Source organism: Varanus komodoensis, unplaced genomic scaffold (assembly GCF_004798865.1).
Source record: "Varanus komodoensis strain SLA01 unplaced genomic scaffold, ASM479886v1 scaffold1, whole genome shotgun sequence".
Lineage (NCBI taxonomy): Eukaryota > Metazoa > Chordata > Lepidosauria > Squamata > Varanidae > Varanus > Varanus komodoensis.
This window is the reverse complement of record NW_025335268.1, coordinates 86,425,294-86,449,615: the sequence shown is the minus strand read 5'-3', so window position 1 is coordinate 86,449,615 and position 24,322 is coordinate 86,425,294. Positions and strand designations below refer to the sequence as shown.

At 41.5% G+C, this 24,322-nt stretch overlaps 3 protein-coding genes across 13 annotated transcripts in view; 2 read left to right on the top strand and 1 right to left on the bottom strand.

Annotated features, from left to right (window-relative positions):
• On the bottom strand, nucleotides 1-6,073 carry UNC50 (unc-50 inner nuclear membrane RNA binding protein). 5 transcript variants are annotated; one of them, XM_044433560.1, is made up of 6 exons: nucleotides 5,990-6,073; nucleotides 4,134-4,417; nucleotides 2,218-2,338; nucleotides 1,251-1,390; nucleotides 1,070-1,171; nucleotides 1-377 (listed from the first exon to the last, which is right to left on the bottom strand). In XM_044433560.1, exons 2-6 carry the CDS (start codon nucleotides 4,411-4,413, stop codon nucleotides 241-243), a joined length of 780 nt encoding a protein of 259 aa, XP_044289495.1. In that variant the 5' UTR covers nucleotides 4,414-4,417; nucleotides 5,990-6,073; the 3' UTR covers nucleotides 1-240. The 5 variants fall into 5 exon arrangements, with proteins under 5 accessions (XP_044289495.1, XP_044289514.1, XP_044289505.1 ...); XM_044433579.1 differs by lacking the exon at nucleotides 5,990-6,073 and adding an exon at nucleotides 5,736-5,976; XM_044433570.1 differs by lacking the exon at nucleotides 5,990-6,073 and adding an exon at nucleotides 5,681-5,975.
• A 1,032-nt stretch (nucleotides 6,074-7,105) lies between these two features.
• LOC123025102 (cytochrome c oxidase assembly factor 5) lies at nucleotides 7,106-13,443 on the top strand. The gene is made up of 3 exons (XM_044433610.1): nucleotides 7,106-7,284; nucleotides 9,955-10,038; nucleotides 12,796-13,443. The coding sequence occupies exons 1-3, from the start codon at nucleotides 7,183-7,185 to the stop codon at nucleotides 12,835-12,837; spliced, it is 228 nt and encodes a 75-aa protein (XP_044289545.1). The 5' UTR covers nucleotides 7,106-7,182; the 3' UTR covers nucleotides 12,838-13,443.
• A 3,700-nt stretch (nucleotides 13,444-17,143) lies between these two features.
• Nucleotides 17,144-24,322, top strand: part of INPP4A (inositol polyphosphate-4-phosphatase type I A) — a 105,046-nt gene continuing 97,867 nt past the window's right edge. For 5 of the 7 annotated variants that reach the window (XM_044433521.1, XM_044433506.1, XM_044433513.1 and 2 more), the window contains exon 1: nucleotides 17,145-17,320. The gene's annotated coding sequence lies outside the window, so the exon portion shown is untranslated. Of the gene's footprint in view, nucleotides 17,321-17,388; nucleotides 17,834-24,322 lie in introns of those variants that run through there. The other 2 variants (XM_044433497.1, XM_044433472.1) reach the window with 2 other exon arrangements.

Sequence of the window (24,322 nt, the reverse complement as noted above, 5' to 3'; positions counted from 1 at the left end):
TTGATTAAAAAATCTTTATTACAGAGATGTACAACTTTTCATGAGGAAGGGCCTACAGAAGAATACAGAATTTTATCTGCAACTGTAAATTTTTAAAAACCAAATATTTTATACACACTGATCTACAGTGAAGAGAACGTTATTTACAATGATTTACAAGAGCCTGTTTATCTCACCTATGCACCTATTTGTACAAAAGGTCTGACCAGTAGTCCAGTTGCTCTGTTGATAAAGTCCACCTTATTTCACTCTATACGTGTAGAAAAAGCAAAGTGCGCGTGTGAAATTCCATCCCATTGCTAATGAAACAACGTAGATCACAATGAGAAGCGCAAACGGGTAGAGAAGAATGACCGTGTTCTTCAGGAATGGCAATGCTGAAAGAGGTATGAGAACTTTTAATACAACACAAAGTAGCATTTACTTCAACTGGTAGCAGCAGCCAGAAGCTTGTAGGGGAGGGTCTTCCCATTTCTTATGAACTATCTTAAATCTGAAGGCTAGTCAGCCTTTGAGAAAGCACAGAATCCCAGAGCAAATGCTATTTCTAGTAAACACAGCCCTTCCTTATATAAAGGAAAACCTTAAATGAATATTGGGATGAGAGAGACTGGGTTTAAGAGGCAAGGACAATTGAGAGGAACTGCAGTGGCAGAAGGTTGCACAACTGCCCACTTTCTATACAACTTGCTGCCTCAAAATCTTTCTCTCTCTCTCTAGATAGATACAGCGATCTAACCCATACTTGCTTGTATTGTCAATTTGAAATCCTAATTATGTTAGTTTGTAGGTAGCACGATGGCACCATCTATATTGAGGAGAAGTAGAATGGAATGAGCTAGAATTACTACATGCCATGTACACAAAGCATTTCAAGAGTTGCAATTAACACTCCCCACCCCCCGGCTGCAAACTATATCCTTCCCCCTGTCCACCAAACCTCTATCGTAATACATTACAGTTTACACACAGCACCAAAAACATTGCATAAGAAATACCAGAAAGGAGTTTTGAAGTAAAGCCTGATTCACCTCATTGACTAGGTGGGAAAGATTTTATCATTACTTACCATTGTACCCTAGGAATGTCACATAGATGTAATAACTAATTGCAATCAGCCAGAAGGTATTCCCAATAAAATAGCCAATAAATGAATCCAATAAAATTACATCTGCAAGAGATGATTATAGTGTCAGTCAACAAAATGAAGATGAACATGATTCAAATAAGAGACGGGAAGAATTACTTACAATTAATGAAGAACAGCTGGATGAAATGCAAGATGACAAGAAGAGGATAGAAAGCATTCAAGTGAACATCAAAGGCATAGCCCCACTCCACATCAAATTCTCTGTTCGGGTGCTTTATCAAGTACTTATTTGAAACGAACCTTTTTGGGAGGGAAAATTCAAAAACACATTAAAAATATCAAGCTTAAAAAGTTTCAATATAAGATTGAAACTACAGAAAATGAGATATGTATCTTTACTGTTTACCATTAATCTTCCCAAAATTTGCTGTATTTTGTACTCACAAAACCAAGTATTTTGGACCAGGCATTCACAATGGAAAAATGACTAAAATGCATATTGAAGAGTTCTGATTTCCTAAAAGCAGACTTATAAAAATACAATTCAAGATTGCTTGAGTAAGGGTAAGAGTCAAAGGGTTTCTTCTTTCCCATCATATTAAAAACAGAATGGCATATCACATGCCAAAGCAGCCTAAACCTAATCATTTTTCTAGGTTTGCTCAAGCCAGCCCGCTCTGAGTGCTTTGGACCAACTCCAGTCAGCCCTAGCCAGCATGCCCAATAATCAGGAAAATTGGAAGTCTTTGTCCACATATTTCAGATTAAAATGCTGCCCAATAGGGCAGTGAACAGGCTGCTGTGGTTCAAAGTAGTTTTCCATCTTTGGAAGCTAATTCTGATATTTGCATTGGCAGTTGTGATACCAGCACCATAAAGTATTGTTATAGTACATTTCAAGTGTTGCGGAGTTTTAGCCAAATCTTAAACAGATGACTTTTGCCAGACTATCACCAGGTACCTTCATAGTTAATAGTTATACATTAAAATAAGCCACACTGATTTTGGTGGGACTTACACATAATATGCATGCTTAAGGCTGGTCTCCCATTTAGTAAATCACAGTGTAAATCAGATGATTCAAATACAACCCCCATGCTTCCATATTTGCCATTAAAGGTACTTACCACATTAAAGTTGCAATTAGGAGACCAACTCCTACACAGTCTATAAACACGACCCAAAGTAGCAACTTAATCATTTCAATAAAGCCAAATCCCAACACGAAGCTAAATCCTATAGTGGATACTGAAAGATGAAGAAAACAGGACACACACATAATTTGATAATACAAAGTGCCCAACTTTCAAGAAATGCCCACGTGCCACCAAAATTTCCTTTCATTAGGATTAAACTTTCCAAAGCGTGGTACCCTCCTGATACGGAATACAACTACTGTCCTCAGGCAGTCTGGCTCTGGCCAGAGAAAGCTAACTTAGTGTGGTACAAAGAGATTTTATAAAAATTACTCATTGAGTACAGTAATGTGTTTCTCTCCCCATTAAATCCTTCTGCTGAGAGAGGTCTACCTTTTCCACGATTTTTTTGTTTTACTACTTTACTATCAATACCACTGACAGGTTGAAAGTCATGGCTCTTATAGTTGGTTGCACTTCAATAGCATCTTCCTAGTTAACATGTATAAACTTGCAAAACTCTTATCTAGAGACACATGCACACATTGTAATGTGTGTCAGCTAGTCCAGCCCTGTTGCTAGCCTAGAAAGAAAGGGTGGGGGGAGAGACTAGCCCCCTACAGTCTGGCAGGAGAGGGATGGAAACCTTTGTTACATTAGGTTGTTCACTAGGTTACTATGCTTGGGTAGAGAGGATGAAGGGAGAGCTCCATCTCTTCTGCACAAGCTCACTCACGTACATTGAATTCCTGACTGCACACAGCTACCAAACTAGTTCTTAAATATTCCTGACTTGATGTAGCCTCACTAAATATCTGAATACATGCACATAATCTCAGCAAAACAATAAGAAAAAGACTTGCAACTTTCAATTCTTTAGTACTGTCCCTTCAGAAGTATTACAACAAAATATATTGCTGAAAACGTACTCATTATGATCTCTAAAAGCATAAGAAATGTGCTTGTACATGGTTTGAGTTAACTGGATCACATTCACTATATAAAGAAGTGGGGCATTGTGTGGCCCCTGAATTTGTGTTGGATGTGCATGCATTTTTAAAAATCCTACAATCTACATTTTCAAGTATGAGTCACTGTTACAAAATAAGTACAGATCTGAGTGGTTCAAGTGATTAAATCACAAGATTTGTTTTGTACTTTTGCAAAGATATTTGGGTTTTAAGTACTTGGAACCTTTAAGTGCTAGCTGCTTGCCAGAAATCATATAGTGAAAGTGAAATGCTATAGGGAAAAAAGGGCAGCCAGGGTATGAGAGAGTGGGTCAGTCTGCCCAATGTAACAGCCCATCATGGGGTAGTGTACCCTTGAAAAGCCACAGCATGCACCAAATAACCTTATGAATATGCAACTCCTGACTAGGGTAATACCTTGGCTTGTCAATTTGTGCAAATGTGGCCAAGGAGGTGTTATCTGAGGATTAAATGACTCCTGCATAATCCTAGAAAAGACCATGGGTTATACATGGGTTGTTTCACTCTCAAATTACACTCACTGAACAGGTCTGCATAACACAAGTCATGGCAAGCCCCTGCTCTGGAGTTATATATTCATAATGGTGGCCAGCATGTGCTTCAGTTCCTTGAAGATAACTCACAATATGTTGTTGTGGTTAATGTTTATCACTGCAAAAATGGCATGCAAAATAAATGGCACCCACTGATGTCTACTGTCTACTCACAGATCATGGTTTTAATAATGAAGGCACAAGAGAAAATGTGTGCTACACTCAAAATGTCAATATATGGGGAACATACACATGGGTTTTAGCTTGACGTGACTCAGAACTACTGCTCAATGTATTTTTTTCATGCAATTCCTACTGACAGCAACTGCTGTCCTTATACTGTTGGTATTTAAGATATTCAGGAGCATTCACAGGTACTTACCACATAGCCAGATACTAAGCAACACAAGGAATGCAGGGTCATCTCTTGCCCATTGGTCTTTTGTTTGTTTCCTGTACTGAAAGTTTCTGTATACCTTCTGTGGCGAAGTGAACAGATATAGCATTTGCCATAAAGCAAATTCAAAGTCCATATGCCGGAAGTGGAGGAGTCTCCTCAAGTATTTATACCGCTTTGCTCCAGCTGTGTGCCTTGCTGCCTCCCTAGAGGATAAAGATCCATTGCCCTGATCTCGGGAATTAACTGATGTGGTCGGCAGCATTCTTCTAAAGGAAAACAGAATTGATATTATTATTGAGACAATAACTGCAAATGACTACATGGAGGCAGCAGTTTTGAACACTTTAACTAGAGAGTGCACCTCAGAAACACAGGTCTTCATTCTAAATACACCTCAGTAGACCCCACTATTTAGTATGTTATCTCTTAATAAGTGAATCATTGTATTACCAGCTGTGCAACATAACAAGTCTTCAAAGAGTTTAAGTGGAGATCTTGTAGCCTAATACTTATTTGGGATGTAATAAAACCTACTATATTGTGAGTATACTTAGCACTGTACATCTTGTCACAGCTGGGGGTGTGTTATAGTGACTTAACATTGGACTGAAACTGTAATTCAAATTCACAATTTGCTATTAGCCCACAAATGTGGAAGAAATCACTCCCAACTTTTTGCAGAATTGCTACTAAGTATCTTAAAGACACTCTGCATATATAGTACCTTTTGCTTGTTAAACATATTTTAAAAGCCTATACCCCACCTCTTTCTTTAAAAGGGAACTCAAGGTGGGGGACAGGCAAAATCGCCAATATCTAAAATAATCTTTAAAGTACATATCTCTTTCTAAACTGGGCCATATGTATCCCCATATTTCTTTAGTGTCAGAGGGCTCCATGAGCCCATGACTCAGCACTCAGTAATTGCACAGAAGACTTGGATACACTCTTTACCTCGAAGAACCACCAACTGGAGGCCACAAATAAGAACAAGCAAAAATGGGAGCATTCGATCCAGAAAGCAGCAGAAGTTAAATAGCAAAGACCGAATGAATTTTGCAAAGGACAGCTTTTCTAAGAACAGGCCAGCTGTACCATAAAAACAGGGGAAACAGAGGTAGTGTTTAAAAGAATGCTACAGTCAGCCAAGTGGATGTGGAAGAGAGGAAAGCAAAGAAAAACAAAGCACCCACTGATTAGTGCACTTGCACAGCAGGAACAAGCTCTACATGCACATTTCAACAAAGGCCTATCCCCATTCACTTGCTGGTTTCAATGAGTCTGTGCACACAGCTGTATCCAAAGTCACATAGCAAGCCTCACCCCCCAACTTCCGCCCTCCCCAATGTGGCGTCCTCCGTAGAGTTAGGGCTTCAACTTCCATCAGCCCTCGCCAGCATGCCCCCGGTAAGGAATGCTGGGAGTTGTAGTCCAAAACATCTGGAGAAAGCACCAAGGTAAGGAAGGCTAGACTAGGTACAGGAGAAGTATTTCGGTAAGACATTAGAAACCCCCTTGGGAAGACTAACTTGAGCCCGGAGCAGCTGCCCAGCGACGGAGAGGCAGAGAAAAGCCCGTCAGCACCTTCCGAGGCTGGGAACTGGCGACGAGAAGGCGGGAGAGGCGAGCGCGCCCCTGCGAAGAGCCACGGGGCGGACGCGAGGGGGTCTCGCCCCACCCGGGACCTCCGCGCAAGGCGCGCCCGGCCCGGCCGCCTTCGCGACACTACCACTGCTGCCCCGCCCTTTTTCTTCGGGGCGGTAAAACGGAGCCCTGCCACCGCCCCCCACTCAAACGAACTCCTCTTATCGCCGCCCGCACCGCCGCTGCCAACTCACAACAGCTGAGCTCCTGTTTCCCCCAACTTCCGACAAGGCGCATGCGCGCGCACGAGACCCAGGTCGGCTGATCGACTGCGCGAGCGCCTTGACGCGTCGCGGTGCATGCCGGTAGGCTCCGTCTGCGATGTTGACGTTAGAGGCGTAGGGTGTGTGCGGGCCTTTTATCAGCGAGGAGTGGGCGTGATTTTTTTTTCGGTTTTTTCACCCTTTCAGTTTTTCCCACTCTCCCCTTGGAACGGCCTTTCGAACTTGGGCCTTTGCGCGGAAAGAAAAGACCTTTTTGGACTTGTGTAACCAGCATGCAATTCAACGGAGAATGAAGCCCCTGCACGCAACTGAGCGCTTGATTTGGCATGGAGGTAGCACTGAGGAGGCAATGCCATGCAAGTTTAGATGGAAAAAAGGCCTACAACTCCAAGCATGCAATCCCAGTATTGGAGAATTATACTGGGAGTTGCAGGCCTTTGATTTGTCTAAATTTGCAAAGGATTACGCCTAAGTGGTTTCCCTTTGCTGAAATCTGAGGGGCGTTTTGTATGGGGGAAATATTAGTTGGAAATTCGTCTACATAATCGGACTCTAACAAGCAGTCTCAGCACAGCAATACGGATATATAGCAACTATCGGCCACATGCAAAATTGTTGAATGCTGCTTTTGTTGTTCAGTCGTGCCCGACCCATCAGGACCCCATGAACAACATTCCTCTAGGCTCTCCTGTCCTTTCGACGTAAACCCAAGCCTCCAGCACTAGACAACGCTAAAAGTCCGTTATATGCTACTCAGGATACAACATTCATTTAAGTCAGTTATGTGCCATTTCATTATCAAAACATCCAAAGGCCTCCTGGATTACACTGCAAAGGGGGGTGCGTGCGTGCCTGCAGGTTTTTCAGTGCCAGAAGGTTGGGAAAAAAGCTTTTCCACGACTGCTAAGAAATGATTAAAGTTGCACAGAACAGAAGCGTCTTTGTTTATTTACTTGTTTGCCCCCGCCTTCTTTACCAGAGTGGCACCGCGTAGCTTAAATTTCTCCCTACGTTTGTGTGGGCAGCTCTCACTTCCGTCCCGGGGGGGGGGAGGCCTCTCGGCGAGAACGCCGGAAGTGACGTCCGTGAGCAGGTCGGGGTGGGCTACCGCGCGCTGGGCTGCAGCTGCTGGGAGGTTCGCGACGTTGCGAGAGGCGGCCGGGATGCCCAAGTACTACGAGGGCAAGGAGAGCGACGGGCGCGCGTGCTCGGGGGTGCGCGAGGACCTGGTCACCTGCCTGGTGGAGCATGCGTGCGTCGCCGAGGTAGCGCGGGCAGCGGGCCGGCGGCTTGGGGGAATCCGTTGCGGCTGCTCCTTGGGGGGCTGGCCGGGATGATCGTGTCATTATGGCGTAGAGTTTACGTCGTGCCTTTTTTCCTCTTGTGAGGAACCCAGCGCGGCTTATACAGCTTCGTGTTAGCTTTACAACAACGACCCTGTGAGGTTGGTTAGGCTAAGAGTCTGTGGCAGGAGCAAAGTCACCCACTGACTGGCCAGGTGCCTGGATTTGTAAGGCTGCAGTATAATTGGTAGGACGTCCATACAACTCGGCGGGTAATCTTGCTACTAGATTCCTTATTTAAGTTAAAATGTAAATGTTCCTCTTCAAGCGAACTCCTCCATAAAGGTAAAATATCCTATGTCATAAAAGTACAGAAATGCTGTTAATCTTCTGGCACATGTAATATGCCATTTTCTACATTTTACAAGGTATGCTTCATATTTGGGAGTTCTTTGGGAATGAGTTTCTGAGAACCAGGTTTGGCTACTTGGCTCCAGTCCTAAGCTTAATTATTTTGAAATAGACTTCATTGACATCAGCGTTTGTTTATTTCCAGGAAGAGTCTTCTCTTCTTGGAATAAAATAAAATAATTTGTAAAGTTGCAGAGGTCACCTCCATTTCATATGTTTTCATACACATCACATAAAAATTTACTTACTGCATATATTAGATACATGGAACATTTTCCTGTTAAGTTTTGCCAAGGCCACAAATGACTTTCATGTAGCCCAAGAAGAAACTCCAGGGTTTGTAGCCAAATGGTTTCTCAGCTGTTGCTTACTTTTCAGTATGCTATTCTTCCCTCTGTTATAACAAATGCATCAGAGCTCTAAATAAAAATATCAAGTGTGATTGGTGTATAAATCTTATTTCCATAGGAAGGAAGCTTCCCTTCCATTTCCATATTTTTTGAATCATCAGATTGTAAACACAACATTCTGGGCAAGGGCCTTAACTTGGTGGGAATAACACTATACTCTTAGGAGCAAGTTGTACAAGAGATTTTGAACTAAGCTAATGTACTGGATGAAAAGTCTGTAAAATATTGAGACTGTTGATCTGAAAAAAAGAAAATGCATGAAAGAAAAGATTTGAAGAATGGGTAGAAATTGATGATGCTTATGGGACCACAGTCATTTTGATCTTTAAACATCTCCCTTCTTCCATACAATTAGCTTTATACATAATTAGTGCTCTCCCCTTCTCCATTTTTTAATTCAAATGTAAATATATGTAATCTATCCTGAGCTGGAATTGCAGTGGTTTAGTAAGTGTGAATAAACATTTTATTTTGCATACACTCCAGCAGAGCAAAGTATTTTGTTATAAAGCAAGGTCTTGTAGATATCCTGTGCCCTAATTTGTTACTTTTGGAAGAACCACTATGGCCACAGTTGTGTGAAATTACTGAAAGTAGTACAATATTGTTTTGTATGAAGACTTATTAGTCAAATTAACATTAGGCCTACCATTCCAGACATAGGTGATCCCAGTTCATTGGTGATTCTGAAGCTACAGTCCTGTGTATGCTTAGGTAAGAATTAGCCCAGTAAACATAATCAAATTTCTTAGTGTTTTGGACTACTGTGTCACAGCCCAGTATTAAGCCTGTTTACACAGAAACAAGTTTAATAAGCTATGGGACTTACTCTCAAGTCTGGATAGGATTTTAGCCTTTCTCCAATGCTAATTTCTTTAAAATTATGTCTGAACAAGGGTATGAGTGTTACTAAGGCTTACAATTTACGGGTTAATTTCCATTAAACTAAATATGGCTTCCTTTTGTTAAAATTGTAAGAGTATAGTACTGATGCAAAGAAGAAAATCTAATCTAGCAAACTTTTTAAATGACGTCTCTAGCATGCATGTAAGAGAAAGGCTTTTATCTAATGTTAGTCAAATACTGCTTATAGACATTTCACTGAGCTAGTCCAAATAGGGTTAACACTGAATACAAACCTCAGATATTTCAAAAGGTGAATTGTAATAAAGAATCATGAAATTAGTTCTAATTTTGTATCATTAAAAACAGAACAAAGCCCTTTTCTGTATGGACTGTTGGCCTGGGATTTAAATATGCAGGATTAGGCTATGCAAGAACATAGAGACTACAGTAAAAATTATGCACCAATCTTACTTCTGAGGAATAGAGTTAAAAGACTACCTAGAGCAGTAGCTTCTCACAAATTGTCAAATTGAGGTGCAGCATTTTCACATTAGTTCATCTTATAACACAATATTTCACCCTGGTGGATTTTATGTAAAAGAGCAAGAATGTACTCCTTATCTTCCCACCAAGCCCTAAGATTGGGCTCTTGCTCCCGTACCCTTCATTAGATTAGATTAAAAGAGACCAGAGACTAGGACTTTATGGTTGTAAAACTTCCTACCTGGGTAGCTCTCTTGCAGTTCTTATACATTATTTTTATTCCATAAGGTTGTCCAAGAATGTTTTATTGACTCTGCTTGACTCTCAAGATAAGTTTCAAAACATTTGTTTCTGCCTGCTTTTATGTTCCCTTTAATTGTTCTTTACTATTGTTTTTGCTCATTATAAACAAGATTTTATTTTGAAAAGCAGAGTTAAAATGTTAAAAATTTCTGTAGTGCCTATGCCTATTTGGTGCTTATTCTGTTATCTTTTGTGACAGGAAGGGAAAAGCCCCAGACAATGCTTGAAAGAAGGACACTGTAACAAATTTCTGGTTTCATTGTTTGAATGCAAAAGATCCATGGTGAGTTGGTAGATTCTACTGCAAAGTATTCTAACTTTTTTTTAAGTGCAGTATTAAGTACAATTTTATAATACCACTGAAACATTTGATGTGGGTGCATTACAAATACATTAACTCTTGCAATTGTGTTAGTTTATGTACAGATTTCATAGAGCACTGAAAGGCTAAGCATGCCCAGTTCTTTCAATCTGTCCTCATAGGGCTTTGTCTCCAGTCCCTGCATCATCCTTGTTAACCTCCTCTGAATCCTTTCCAGCTTGTCTGCATCTTTCTTAAACTGTGGAGCCCAGAACTGGTAACAATACTCCAAATGAGGCCTAATCAGTGCTAAATAAAGAGGAACTAGTACTTCATGTGATGGGGAAGTCATGCTTCTATTAATGCAGCCTAAAATAGCATTTGCCATTTTTGCAGCCCCATCACATTGTTGACTCATATTCAGCTTGTGATCTACAACAATTCCAAAATCCTTCTCACTCATAGTATTGTTGAGCCAAGAATTCCCCATCTTGTAATGATGCATCGGGTTTCTTTTTCTTAGGTGCAGAACTTGGCATTTGACCCTGTTTGTTTCTTATTGTCTAATGCTGACAAATGCATATCTTTTAGAACATCTAAGTTTCTTGTCAATGCTTTCAGGTGCACATAACAAAGTACAAAGAATGCATCATCATCATTATTACTACATTGCTATGCCACCCCACATCCAAAGCTCTCTGGGTGGTTTACAACAGTCCATAAAAAAGAGGAAGTATTCAACTTTTGAAAGTTTGTTAAAAGAGTTATAGTTTTATATGATGGCAAATTGCTAAGATACAATAAACTTTGTCTTAATGGACTACTTTGTAGGTTCCACTGGGAGCCATTCGGCATTGAGGCCATTTCTTTTTACCTCTAGATAATTTGGTTCATTCATGGCAAAGGAGACTGGGACAAAGCCTAGCTGATTTATAATTTTAATGAACAATTAATGTCTCCTCAAGAGGGTTCAGTGTTTCACCATCGTGAAAGGTCCTTTCTGTAGGTTCTCCAAGCACAGCTCTTTCTGAGGTCATCTGATGTTACTATAGGAAACTGGTGTAAAGGAAGGAAATTGCGGGACAGATCACTCAACGTTTCAGTAAAGGGTATTGTCACTACATCGATGATGACACCTAGCTCTACTTTTCTTTCTCCGAGTATCTTGGGAGTATCTTGGAGTTATACTCTTAGTTCTAAATCAGCATTTGAAAACTGGGCAAGTAGATAAGATTAAGAAAACTGAATTTGAGTCCACTGATAAGAGTGGTGATGTTTAGTGGGTAATTCCAGTGCTTTTGGGAGAACTGTTCTGCTTGCTTTGTTGGAGCATACACTTCAATGAAACATATTCATAGCCTGAGTTTGGAAAATTAGGATGTGTCAGCGGTCAGCTGCACCTTTTATCAGTTGCATCTGTTGTACAGAATCTGAGCCTGTTTGGAGCAAAGGAATCTTGCCATGCTAATTTTTGCTTTCATAAACTTGAAGTTTAGATTGACTAAAATGATAGCTTTATATTGTCAGAGTGGACAAAAGGTAGAACTAGTAGATCTCTGGATGACTTGCAATAGAGTAGATCAACAAGGATTTCTAAAACTCAAAAGCAACAACAAAATGACTCCCACCCACCCTAAATTAAGTTGCTGAAATTAAAAAAAAAAAAAACCTGGGATAACCAGGAATAATTTTGTGTGTGCAAGAAGTCAGAATACCATTAAGTTCTATATTCAGAACAAATTCCTGGGCTAAGCATTCTTTAATTCAAGATGTCTTATTTTTCCAGTTGCTTGTATGTAACTTAGGGCTCTAAAAACAAAGCAGTTTTGCATCAAAATGGAAAGCAGAAGACTGCCCCATTAGAGAAGACTGAAAAAATAGGCTAGCTGAATATGCAGTAATGGCAAAACTAACCAGTTACATTAACAGAAGACTAGCTAAAGAATTTTATAAATGGAAGGCTTATAATATATAATTAATAATGAAAATACAGCTTGTAAAATATAAGTGAGTTATAATTTTACTACAGATGCTTTTTGTGACTCAAAATTAATTCAAAAGGAATGGGAAATAGGTTAGTATTAAGAATTATAAATAATAACAATTGCTCTATGAGATTCAATTAAGTACTAATTAATATTGAGTGTAGAAGATAACAATTACCCACTTCTTGTGAAATTTGTTGAAGTTGCTATTATATTTAATTGTGAAAACCCCTTGGTATCTTTTTTTCCTTTTTTATATTCTACTTTGTTATGCAAATAAATAAAAAGAAAGCAGTTCTTGCAAGTCCATTTGCCCAGCCCCATTATATGGGATTTCCAAAACTGTGGTAGAATGCCACAGGGATGGAGGCAAGAGCATGTTTAAAAAGTTCTACTGCAATTGCATTTGTTTACTCAGGTGCATACAGGATCAAGTTAAAGTGCTTACTTTTAAAATCATGCCAGACCAGGCAAGTATACTTTAGACATAACCTTTTCTGAAGAACTTTTAGCCAGTTTCTATTCCTTTAATATGAGATAAAATTATCCAGAGCTGGGAGAAGGGACTTTAACTATCTTTACCCCAAATGCTGTGGTTTTCCTGTGGATGTCAAGACAAATACCTCCTCCATAGCTTTCTAAGAGGTACAAAATCTGCTGAATTTGTCTTTTATAAAACACAAATGCTGGAACAATTGATGGCTATAGTATCAGAATGTTTCAATTCTAATTTAAGTTTGTTTCTTCTTAAAAGTTGGATTGCAGAGCGAGATTCAGAGGAAGAAAGGGATACTGAAGCTCCCCTGTTAAACAGCAGCAAGTGTGGCTAATCTATCATGTGTTGGTACCACAAGAAGAAAGGACTTGGGATAAGGAGATAGCATTCTTTGTTTTCCCAAACTTTTCTTCAGTCCTGTGAATGAAAACTCTGGTCTTTAAGCACTGAATGACTGATATTCCTGACTACAAGAAATTCAACAATGGAAATCAAGTCTGGCAATTTGTGGTGGTGATATTTTTTTTCAATACAATACATGTCCACAAGAATATGAAGGAATGATCCTGTAGCCTTATAGGAGAGTTTAGATTCCTAGCTCTGAGGTCAGAGGCAGCATCCTGGCCTTGGAGCTGGGGATTGGTGCTTTACTCCCCTCCCCTGCTCCCTTGATGCAGGCCTGGAAAGAACCATGTGGATGTACTCTTAAGGTCAGGAAATCAGGAAAGAGGCCTTGAAGAGGAGTTAAAGGGAGCATTTTACGGGGAGGGGAGAAACAGGTGGCCAGGATATGAGCGAGCAAGCAAGCTACCTAGTTGTGCAATTAGAGCAGGATCAAGAGCAGATTTTGCAAATATATTAGTTTCAATAAATTGTTAATATTCATGAATAAAATGGTTAAGTCTCTTTCCTGTATGCTTTGGCCTTGTTTTACTGCCTTACTTGGTTAACAAACTTGCATAAAATATTAAACACCTATATTAATGTATATTATATTGCTCCTTTGAGGTAAGCCACTATGATCCTGGGAAAGCATCCTAGAGACCATAGGATTCTTCAGTCATAGACTGTGCTACAACCATGGAAGTGGGACTCTGAAATCCATTTCCTCTCCCCACACTGTCTTGCAGTCCCCATGGAAAGAACCATGCTGGCTGCAAAGGTGACCTCAGAAGAACTTGGAGAGTCCCTTAAGAGGATGGAAAGTGGAGGCACCAATTACAAAAAATCCTGTGGACTCTCTAGACCCTGTCCTTATCAGTGTCTGATTTAGGTGGGCTCAAAGCCTTCTCTAGGTGGAAAACAAAACAGCAGGAAATTAGAAAGACAACTTGCTTCCATTGCTTCCCCCATCCTGCTGGTAGCATCCTAGAATGATGTTAGAGGAGAGCACAGTCATGTGATTATATTGTCAATCAGTGATTCCCAAAGTTGGCAGTACTTCCCCCCGCCCCCCAGGGGTGGTAGAAAGATCCAGGGGGTGGTGGGGGAACAGAAGGCTGTGGGAGACGTTATGTGATTATAGATTATTGCTGCAATAGAAACAGATGAAAACTATCAAGAATAACTTAACCAAAAGTCCTGCTAAATCTACTTTCAAAGTAATCCTGACCATACACTTTCATGCTTTAGTTGCCCATTAAGCTGGGTAAGCTATACAAGAGTTCTAAATTGACAAATGTTATGCTTTGTATAGCTAAAAACCTTAAATACAAATTTACACTTACAATATTAATAAAACAGTGATCCGGTTCAAACTGGTAGACCAACGCTGATGAACAGCTGAAGCGGCAAAATGTTTTAACAAGTGTGTGTACCAAGTATATATTGGGTTTAGTAACTGTTCATAAATATGACCCATTGATCCCCATTAATTTATTCTATGTATAACTGGAATCAACCCATTTTCCCTTCACTGATCATCTCATTTGAGAATTATACATCTAGCTAAAACTAGTATCAGCAGAGAAAAAATGGAAGCATTTGGACATTGACTTTCTTATGAATGTATATAATCTAACTTGATTTCTGCTGCATGACCCATTAATGTAGCACTGCAAGCTTTCACATTGCAAAGAGCAGTTTTTCATATGTTAATAGCAATAACTTTGGAATCGGGATTTTGAGGTAGATTTTAAAATTTTCTTTTTTAAGTCAAGCTTATCCATACATATTGGAACTGAAGGACACAATTTTCTCCAACTTCTACTATTACTGAATATAAATTATATAGTGAGGTTTTTTTTTAAATATCTTGATTTCTTGTGCATCTCACTATTTGTACATAAATTTGTAATTCAAATTTATTCAGTTGTTTGTTAACAGAAAAGCAGGGTTGTTCCCAGTAGTATATAGAATATTCCTTGTAGCATCTTTTCAAAAGTGTGCAAGGCATTTATCCAAGTTTCACTACTCTGTAGGACATTTGGAGAAATACTTAACAAAATGCCACAGCTGATTCTTGTAAACAGCAATGACAATTTAGGCAACTAAGAGGTACATCTTCCCTGGGAAGCCTGAAGAGTGTGCTGCAAGTGATGGCCCATGAAAATTAGCAAGCAATCAGAATAATTTTGAGGTTCCTCCATAATCCAAAGGTAGTCTGACATACTGCAAGATTATACTATCTACATGCTCGCTCCTTTCCAGCCTGTATATTAAATTTAAAGTGCTCATGCTAAAATATAAAGCCTTAAATGGCAAGGGGCTGGGATATCTAAAGGAATGTCTGTTTCCATAAATACCTATCAGGCCACTCAGATCATCAATGAAGGCCCACCTTCATGTTTTACGATTTTAACTATTATTGTTACCTATTTTTATCTGCATCATTGTTATGATTGCATTGTGAGTTGCCCAGAGAGCCTTCTGGCTATGGGGTGGCATATGAATGCAAGGAAGGAAGGAGGGAAGGAACAAAGAGAAAGCAAGCCAGCGGGTTATAAGCTAAAGAAAATCTTAGAAAAGATTGGTGTCTACAATTCAGATTAGGGATGAGTGTTTACCTAAGAAAAAACTTTTACTGGCTTCTGTCAGTCCTACCAAATCTTAATGACTTGTTAAAGACTTCCCTTATGTTAGAAGAACCTGTTTTTAAAAAAGTAAAATGGGATGTACATTTTTTACTATAAACAACACTTTATTGTATTTTCATATGCTGGAAATAGGCTCTGTTCCTCTGCCAGTTTGCTTAATTTCGGTACTTTTTTTTCTATCCCTCTGTTACTTGAAGCAGCCTTTTTGAGATGGTCCCTCAAATTATCAAGCATGCTTACTGGCCCAAAAGGGTTGTATATCCTTGCACTAATATAAAAAGGTGGAACGGAGGAGCTGGAATCTCAACAGGAATTCTTTTTCTGTGCTTCTTAAAAGAAAACTGATGATTTGAGGTTACCCTGGTTTCTACTTGAGCTACTTTTTAAGGGCAGAGATAATTGTCTTATTATAGCCTGTATGCTCCTGAGCTATTCATTAGCATACCCTTTCAGTTGCTAAGTATGTTTACTCCAGAGAGATTCCTTTCTAATTTGGTTTCATAGCTAACTTTCTAATGCAATTCCTTAACTGCATACAGTTCCATGAAATGCTGTGGTCTAAATCTGACTTGCCCTTAGTTTGTTTATTTATTTAATTTCTATCCTGCCAATTAGCCGGAATGGCTCTCTGGACAGGCTACAAAATATTATAATAGCAACAAAATATACAAATAGGCTGTTTTAGGATTGCAACCTTGTTGTGAATCTACTACATAAAATATACTTGTAATAGAGAGTGAGGCTTTTATTTTATAGAACAAACTGCATCTCAAAACTTTTCCTGAGGTACAGCAACCATGCTGTAAAAGGGTTCTTTTCAGAACTCATTTCAGCATCCATACAATAACATGTTTTAACACCTTTGCTTATGTATTTATTTAAAACATTTGTATGCCGCCCGATTGTGCCATAGCACCTCTGGGCAGCCCACAACCAGTACTGTTCTCATTTTCTTTTCTCCTCTAGCCTACAGTTATCCAGAATATATTGTACGACCGAGGAGGAAAAAAACAGGTTAGGGTATGCATGTATTTCTAGGAACAGTTTTTCTCGAGGGGAGGTATTTCATGAGAACCAGGTACTCATCATGAATAAGCAGCCCATAAGCCGAAGCATTAGCTCCTGTCCTTGAAAGAGAGTACTGAGGTTCGACCGAGGACTGTATCCATTGTTAGACTAACTTAAGTCCCATTCATTTCAATGGGACGATTCTAAGCTGGACTGACTTTAGGTGCAACCCCAATAAAATCGAAGATGTTGCTCTTGCTTTTGGATTGTTTACGCTTCTCCGTGATGAGGATTCCGAATACTGCGATTAGCTTTGACGTCCAGCAAACGACCCGATTCTCCGAGACACGGCACTTCCTCGGGAGTAAGTCCAAGCACCAAGTTGTGGTCTTCCTTAGCAGCCAGCCAGTTGCGCTGAACCCTTGTCCCCAACACCGATGTCGGCCGGGAAGGCTGCACTGCCAGCAGGGAACCTGTAGGGGGCGGAGTCGCTGAAGGGCCGGGCCGGGGCGGCGGAGGAGGAGACTGGCGGGTTGTGGCGTCACAGCCGGCTGGGTGTATGCGCGTTCGGGTGCCGGGTTGCTGCTGCGGCAGAGGCTGCCCTGGGGTGTGGGGAGCCGCCGCAGGAGGGAGGGGCTGCAGTCGCTCCCCGGACCAAAGCTGGTAGGGTCCTGGCCAGCATGTTGTGCCGCGTCGGTGGGAAGAGCGGGGGCTCCCCCTGAGCCCGAAGCAGCCGCAAGGTAAGAGAGGCTTGTTTGCAGACGGACTCTCCCTGCGCCGCTCGCGGCTTCCCAGCCCTCTCGCTTGCGGATTGTTTGCCCTGCGGGGCGAGGGCATGTTCGCAACACGCAGCCTGGCGCCCAAACCAAGACGGAGTCTGGGGGAGGCAAGGTGATCCCGAAGTCCATTCCGCCCTCAGCTCGCGTGGCCTCCTGTCTCGCATGGAGCTGTCAAAATAAGAGCGAATACGTAATCATCTTCTGTTCGGACGGGCTTTATTTGATTGATCCTTTTTCCTACGAAGACTCAGAACATCCGAGCGTGCCGTGCTTTGCTTTAAACGTGGATGACGTGTTGGGGACATCTTTAGTGACATCTGACGTGTACCTTCAGCGGCAGGATGGAGGCTGATTTTTTTTTCCTCCCCTGTTTGTGGTCATGCCTGGGCGCTGGCTTTGTGTGATGCAAAAACTTGAGGGCATCCGTTGGCAGGAGCAAGCACAATCCTCGAATTGCAACGCGATCGCCGATCTGTAGGTGTTTGTGTTCTTGTTAGGGCATTTGGGATTTGTTCTGGGGAATAGCGTACAGGCCTGCTTGGCCAAAATGGAATGAGGGGTGGGGGAGGTTGCTTTGCTTCACTGAGCTGTGTAAACTTAGAAATAAACAGTCTGCATGTGCTGTATCATAACCAAACTAGATTATATTTGCGTTCCTTGATCCTTAATCCTGCTAATTAAGATAGTAAGATGCTTATAGGGAACATCCATTTTGAAAGGGCCTTGATACTTTACAAAGGCATTGTAAGGGACTTGTATAGCAAAACAGAGCTGTTAAAGCTAGCTAAAAGGAATGAATGTTTACTCTAGAACAGACATTCCAAGCCTGGTGCTTTTGAAATGTTTGGACTTCAAATCCCATGAACCCCAAACTTGTATGTCCAGTCATCAGGAATCCTGGAAGTTACTATGTGAAACATCTGAGGGATACCAGAACATCTGGGCAAGGTTGTGCTTTTGCACAAGCAAAAGTGAGTAACTTGTGAGCAACATCCTCCAGATGTTTTTGCCTGGAACTCCCATTATTCGGAGGTGGCATAGCTAGGGAGTGAGGGGATCTGTAGGCTAAAACATCTGAAAGGCCACTAGATGACCATCGAATGAGTACTTGAAAGCTTACTAGAGACCTAGTTCTTCAAAGAACTATTATTCATAAAACTATAAACTTGAGCTTTTAAAAGAATTCAGATAACCTTTCAATGGAACTCTCCTGCAACAGTTGAATCAACTTGCTTGATTATAATCTTGGACTTCTTTGTTTATAATTTCCGTTCATTTTTTCCTGCAAAGTACTTTATGTTCTCACAGTAGCTGTGGCATGGCTGCCTGAAGATTTGGATCCCTCACGCTGATTCTGTGAACATGTACTTGGAAATAAATCTTGATGAAATCTATTGTGTTTATGCTTGCAATAGATCCCTTTAAAATTGCAAGTATTTGTATGCAAACAATATATTGCACACCATTTATATATGCTGTAGAAAAATGAGATTGGGTGTTATTTCTTGCTGAATGCTCATGTGGAGGCAAGTGTTTGTTTGCTGTAGGTATATCTGTGTTGGATTGTGAGAAATACTGAAAAAATACAGAGGATTAGGAGTCCTCTGAGAAATCCTTCTATGAAAATATCACCTTCTTGCCTTAATTTGTTAAGATTGCTGAATTTTATGGAACTCACACAATGCTCTTCTCCATCCATCAGTTTTAAAAAAGGAAGGCTTGAACATTTCAAAAAGGGGATACCAAGAACCTATTCTCTCCCTGCATCCTAGTAGGTGTACTTATCATTGGTGCAGAGTGATACTCCTGTCCTTCAAGATCAAATCTTAAAAAAAAAAACCCTTTGATTTTTGATGCTTATTATGCCCCCTTGAGCTCCCTGAAGAAAAGGCAGCATATAAATTCTAAAAAAATCTTAACCCTCATGATAAACCAAAGGGGGCTTAGTAGCAGTAGTGAAAAGACAGCCCCTGGTGAAGGCAGGCCGCAGATGCAAATCTTCCTCATACAATTATCAGTTTAAGGTGTGAATTGTTTCTGCTGAAAATCCACTATTAGAACTGTTTGATCTATTTGCACAAAGAACAGAAGAGTTGCTTTGCTGGGTCAAGCTTTCCAATACTGGAAATGATGCAGTGATCAACATTACGTGTGTGAACTCAAGTTGGCTGTGTTTGTGAGTTTCATCTGATGTTGGTCCTCAGGCCTAAATCTTACATTTGGTCAGATTTGCAGTTGCAACTGACAAATATAAGTAATTGCTTGTTAAATCATTGTTTAAGGTCTCTACGCATCAAGCCTTGTTTACAGAAGTTAGAAACAGCTCAAAAGAGGAATGCAACAGTGTAGGTGTTAATATATGTTTACAAGAAAGCAGAATGCCGTATTTGTTTAGTATAATGTTTGCCAGAATGTATCAAGTGTGGAAACCTAGTTGAAAATTCAGAGTGAATATTAGACTGTGGCAGTACGGGTCTGTTAGGTGTCTACATTAGATGAGATGCATTTAAAAAACTCATTATCTAGGGATGGCCTTCCAGCTGTTTCGATCTACTACTCCCATTAGCCATAACCAGAATAGCCAGTGATAAGGGATAATGGGAGTTGTAGGCCAAAACATCTGGTGGGCTAAAAGTTGTCCATCTCTGTTTTACAGGCAATGAGGGGAAGATACCCTTTCTAAACATTTAGAGAAACCCATTAAAAAACTAAACTATTTCATGCCAACGTAAACTCAACCTGCAAGGTTTAGTCATATTTGGGGCGAAAAGCTAATTGCAGAATTAGCTACTATCAACTAAGACCTGGCCTTGCAGGGTTGCTTTTCTAGAGGCTGGTTCTCACACAGCTATTGTTGCATGTTAGACTATCATCCTGGTTGCATTGTTTACTTGTCCAGGTAAGACAGTGCTCCACATGAAATGAGGTTATGAACCAGAGCACAGAGAACAGACCTGTGTGATTGTATATTATAGCAGAAGATGAGCCACCTGACTTTCAGGGAAGCTTATCTGCCATTAACTGTCTTCTCAGAGAACTCCTGGGAAGCTTCTGAGAAACCCTGGATTCCCTAGCACATATTTTGAAAGCTACTGGCATGGCAAAGGGCCTTTTGATACTGTACAAAACCTGTCTTTCATGATACAGTGCAATGTTTTTCTTCTCAGCCCGTATAAACGCTTCCTTTTCTGATGTCCGAGAGTAAGCTGATGTGGATTGCTGGATGCTAAAGCCCATATGTGAAAATGTGAAATCTGGTTTCTGAATGGTGCCAGAGCTGCTGAGCTGTTTGCAGTATTGCCTAATTTTTCTAATCAGTGTTGACTGCAAAGTAATGGCAGAGATCCTAGTTTAGCAGAGAACCTTCTATGAATCACTAACACTGATAGCCTGGAAGTGTTCTTAATAGAAGAGAATAGAGAAGGTTTTTGATACATTGCTGATGAAGAGAGATCTGTTAAGTTTCTTATTATCTTGAATGACTCCTTTCTGGTTGATAAATAAGGCTGCTGTTATTTGTAAATATTTGAGCTGAAGATGATAAATTTTAATTCATCGTGTGATGGCCTCTTCAGATGGACTGCTGAATAGTGAATTATGCTGAAGATGTTACAGCCATTTTCTTGTTTTCTAGAATTTTGGTCTTGTGTTCTTCATGTCACTATGGCAATTTTTATAGATGCTTTATGAAGAGAGGCCCTCCATGTTCAGCTGGCTTTACTAGTCAACCCCCAGACTGTGATTGCCAAAACCCTTCCTCTTCCCTTTGCTCACTGCCTTTTCAGAAAGAAAAAGCCGTTGGGAATCTTAGTGACTTGATCCACATCCGTGTGTGGAGGGCAAGCCCCCTCAAGCCTCTCCTAGAGCAGAAACTGGCATAAATGGGAGAGGAGGACCTGCAGATTCAGATCCTCCCAGGTACCCTCACCGCTCGCTGAGCCTGTCCCACTCGCTGGTACACACCAGAGCTGCATGTGATGAAGCAAGAAGGAAGACAGCTAGAACTCAGGTGGAGGAAAGCTTAGCATGAATCTGTCCGTCTGAGTGTCCACTCTCAGGCCTATTCCATGGTGGATCCGTTGCATCCTCAGGTTGTCATCCTGTGGAGACGTTTTGGGTGGTTCACGATCTTGTACACTCTGGCCCAAAATGTGATATCATTGAACCCTCAGAAGACTGCTGTGACAAGTTTGTATGACAGTTTGAGGGTAAAGTCGCTCAGATTCGTCTCAAGTTGGACACCACAGTTATCCCAGTGCTATTGGCAGAGGCATCCAGTGCACCGCCTGGTCTAATCTTACTGGATAACGTTCAGCTGTTGTGGCCCAAGGATGTGGACGAGGCGCTGGGTTATGTCCGAGCCACAACATGTCCACTCGACCCCTGCCCTTTTTGGCTAATTGAGTGATTGAAGGAGGGTTCAGCCTATGAGGTGGTGAATGCCTCCTTGAGAGAGGAGTGGTGCCTGCCCCTTTAAAGAGGGCCGTGGTTACACCACTCCTTAAAAAGCCACACCTGGATCCAGATGATGTAACTAATTATCAACCTATAGCCAATATTCCCTTCTGGGCAAGGTGCTTGTGCGGGCTGTAGTTGGGCACTCTTGGAGGAAATGGATTATCTAGATCCATCTCAGTTGGGCTTTAGGCCTAGAATCAGAATGAAAACTGCCTTGGTTGCCCTTTGGGATGACCTTTGCTGGGAGAGAGATGAGGAAACTTGACCCTCTTGACTCTCTTGGATCTGTCAGTGGCTTTTGATACCATCAGCCATGGTAACCTTCTAGACTGGCTGGCCAGATTGGGAGTTGGGAGCACTGCTTTGCAGTGATTCCGCTCCTATCTGGCTGACCATCTCCAGTGGGTGGAGCTGGGGGACTGCTGCTCTGTGCCATGGCATTTGTGCCATGGAGTTCCACAGGGCTCCATTCGGTCCCCCATGCTCTTTAACATCTACATGAAACCATTGGGAGGGGCCATCCAGATGTGTGGGCTGTAGTGTCACCAGTACACAGATGACACTCGGCTGTACCTCTCATTTTCATCCAACCCAGCTGAGGCTGTGACTGTCCTGAACCTGTGCCTTGACTTGGTAATGGACTGGATGAAAGCCAATAAGCTGAAGCTCTATTCAGACAAATGGAGGTTCTTTTGGTGGGCGGACTGTTGGTTCAACTGGAAAATTTTCAACCCATCCTGGATGGGGTTGCACTCCCCCTAAAGGATAAGGTTCTCATCTTGGGGGTGCTCCTGGACCCTCAGCTTTGCTTGTCTCTCAGGTGTCCTCAGTGGCCAGGAGCACCTTCTATCAGCTTAGGCTGATTTTCCAGCTACATTCCTACTTGGACCAGAGGAGCCTCACTACAGTAACCCATGCACTGGTAACCTCTCTCCTGGATCACTGCAATGCGCTCTACATGGGGTTGCCTTTGAAGACAGTACAGGCACTTCAGTTAATCCAACATAGAGCAGCGCGGATACTAACAAGGACCGGCCCTGGAGAACATATCACTCCGTTCCTCTGCCAATTGCACTGGCTGCCTTTCATTGCCTGTGCCCAACTCGAAACGTTCACTAACATATAAGGCCTTAAGCAGCTTGGGACTGGGACATCTAAGGGAATGCCTGTTTCCATAAACCCCACCAGACCACTCAGATCATCAGTGGAGGCCCTCTTTGTGAACCCCACCCCATGAGGTGGGGGGAATTAGTGAGGAAAAGGGTCTTCTGCGTTGTTGCACCTCACCTTGGAATTCCCTTCCAAAGGAAGTGTGACTGGCACCCACATTATTTTGCTTTCGGCACCAAGTTAGAACCTTTTTATTTAGTATCTGCTTTTAGATGATGATTTATGGTCTTGCTGCTGTTTACTGGTATAGTGCTTTCTTGTTTTATAGTTTTGCTGATTATACTGTGCTTATCTCTTGTTGTATTTTATGTAGCATTTTAATTGCATTATGTATTACAGTTTTAGCTATTATGGTCATCTGTTTTTCTATGTATCATTAAGATTGCAACGTGAGCCACCCAGAGATCCTTCTGGCTATGGGGCGGCATACAAATACAATAAATGAACAAATCATACATTCTCTGGAGGTGAAGTACACCAAGCACCCCTCCTCCAGACCCTCCTCACAACCTTGCAAGGGACAGAGATTGTTGCACAGGTATCGGGATGATTCCTGCTCACCGGTGCAGCTTCAACATTTGGAGGAAGACATTGTTGGTTGCCTCACGTGTCGTACCATGTTGCTGAAAGCAGGCAGGCTCAGTAGCTTGCTGGGTTCCAGTCTCCCATTAGCGTTCCCCTGCTGCCAGCAGGTGCCGCATCTCCTTTTTTGCATGACATGCATATGCAGAAGGGGATTATCAGATCAGGGTTGCCTATATTCTGATCTGGGAAGAATGGGAGAGAGAGTATCTGCTTGGAGCACAGCTGATTTAATGATGTTCTTAATACCGTGTTGCACTTCAGTATGGAGTACCATGCCTAGAATGAATCAATTTTGTGGAATTTGTGTTTGCTCAATCATGCCCTCTGCCTTTAAGGCTAGAATGAAACCCAGGAAAGTGCAAACATCTCAGAAGAAATGGTTTGTTTCAGAGAGTCTGAAACTTTCCCAAGCTATTTTGTGCACACACTTCCAGGCTCATTCTCTTTCCAGATTTAATAGGAAAACAGTAAAGATGGTCGAAGTAAAATAATTTCAAGGCACACTGCAAAGAAAATAGTTTCTAGATGTTTTTTTTGTGTGTATTTTATATCGGGCCACATTTGTATTGGTGCTGTAGAGTTTATTTAATTCTTCCATGCCTGCGTACAAGAGCTGAAAGATAAGGATGGGGCTTGATGGATCTAGCCAGGCCCCATGTAGTCCCAGATCCTGATCTGATATGCATACCTATTAGCTGTGGAGGTTGCTGCACTTGCAGGTACCAAGTTGCTGATCTGAGCTCCTGCTTC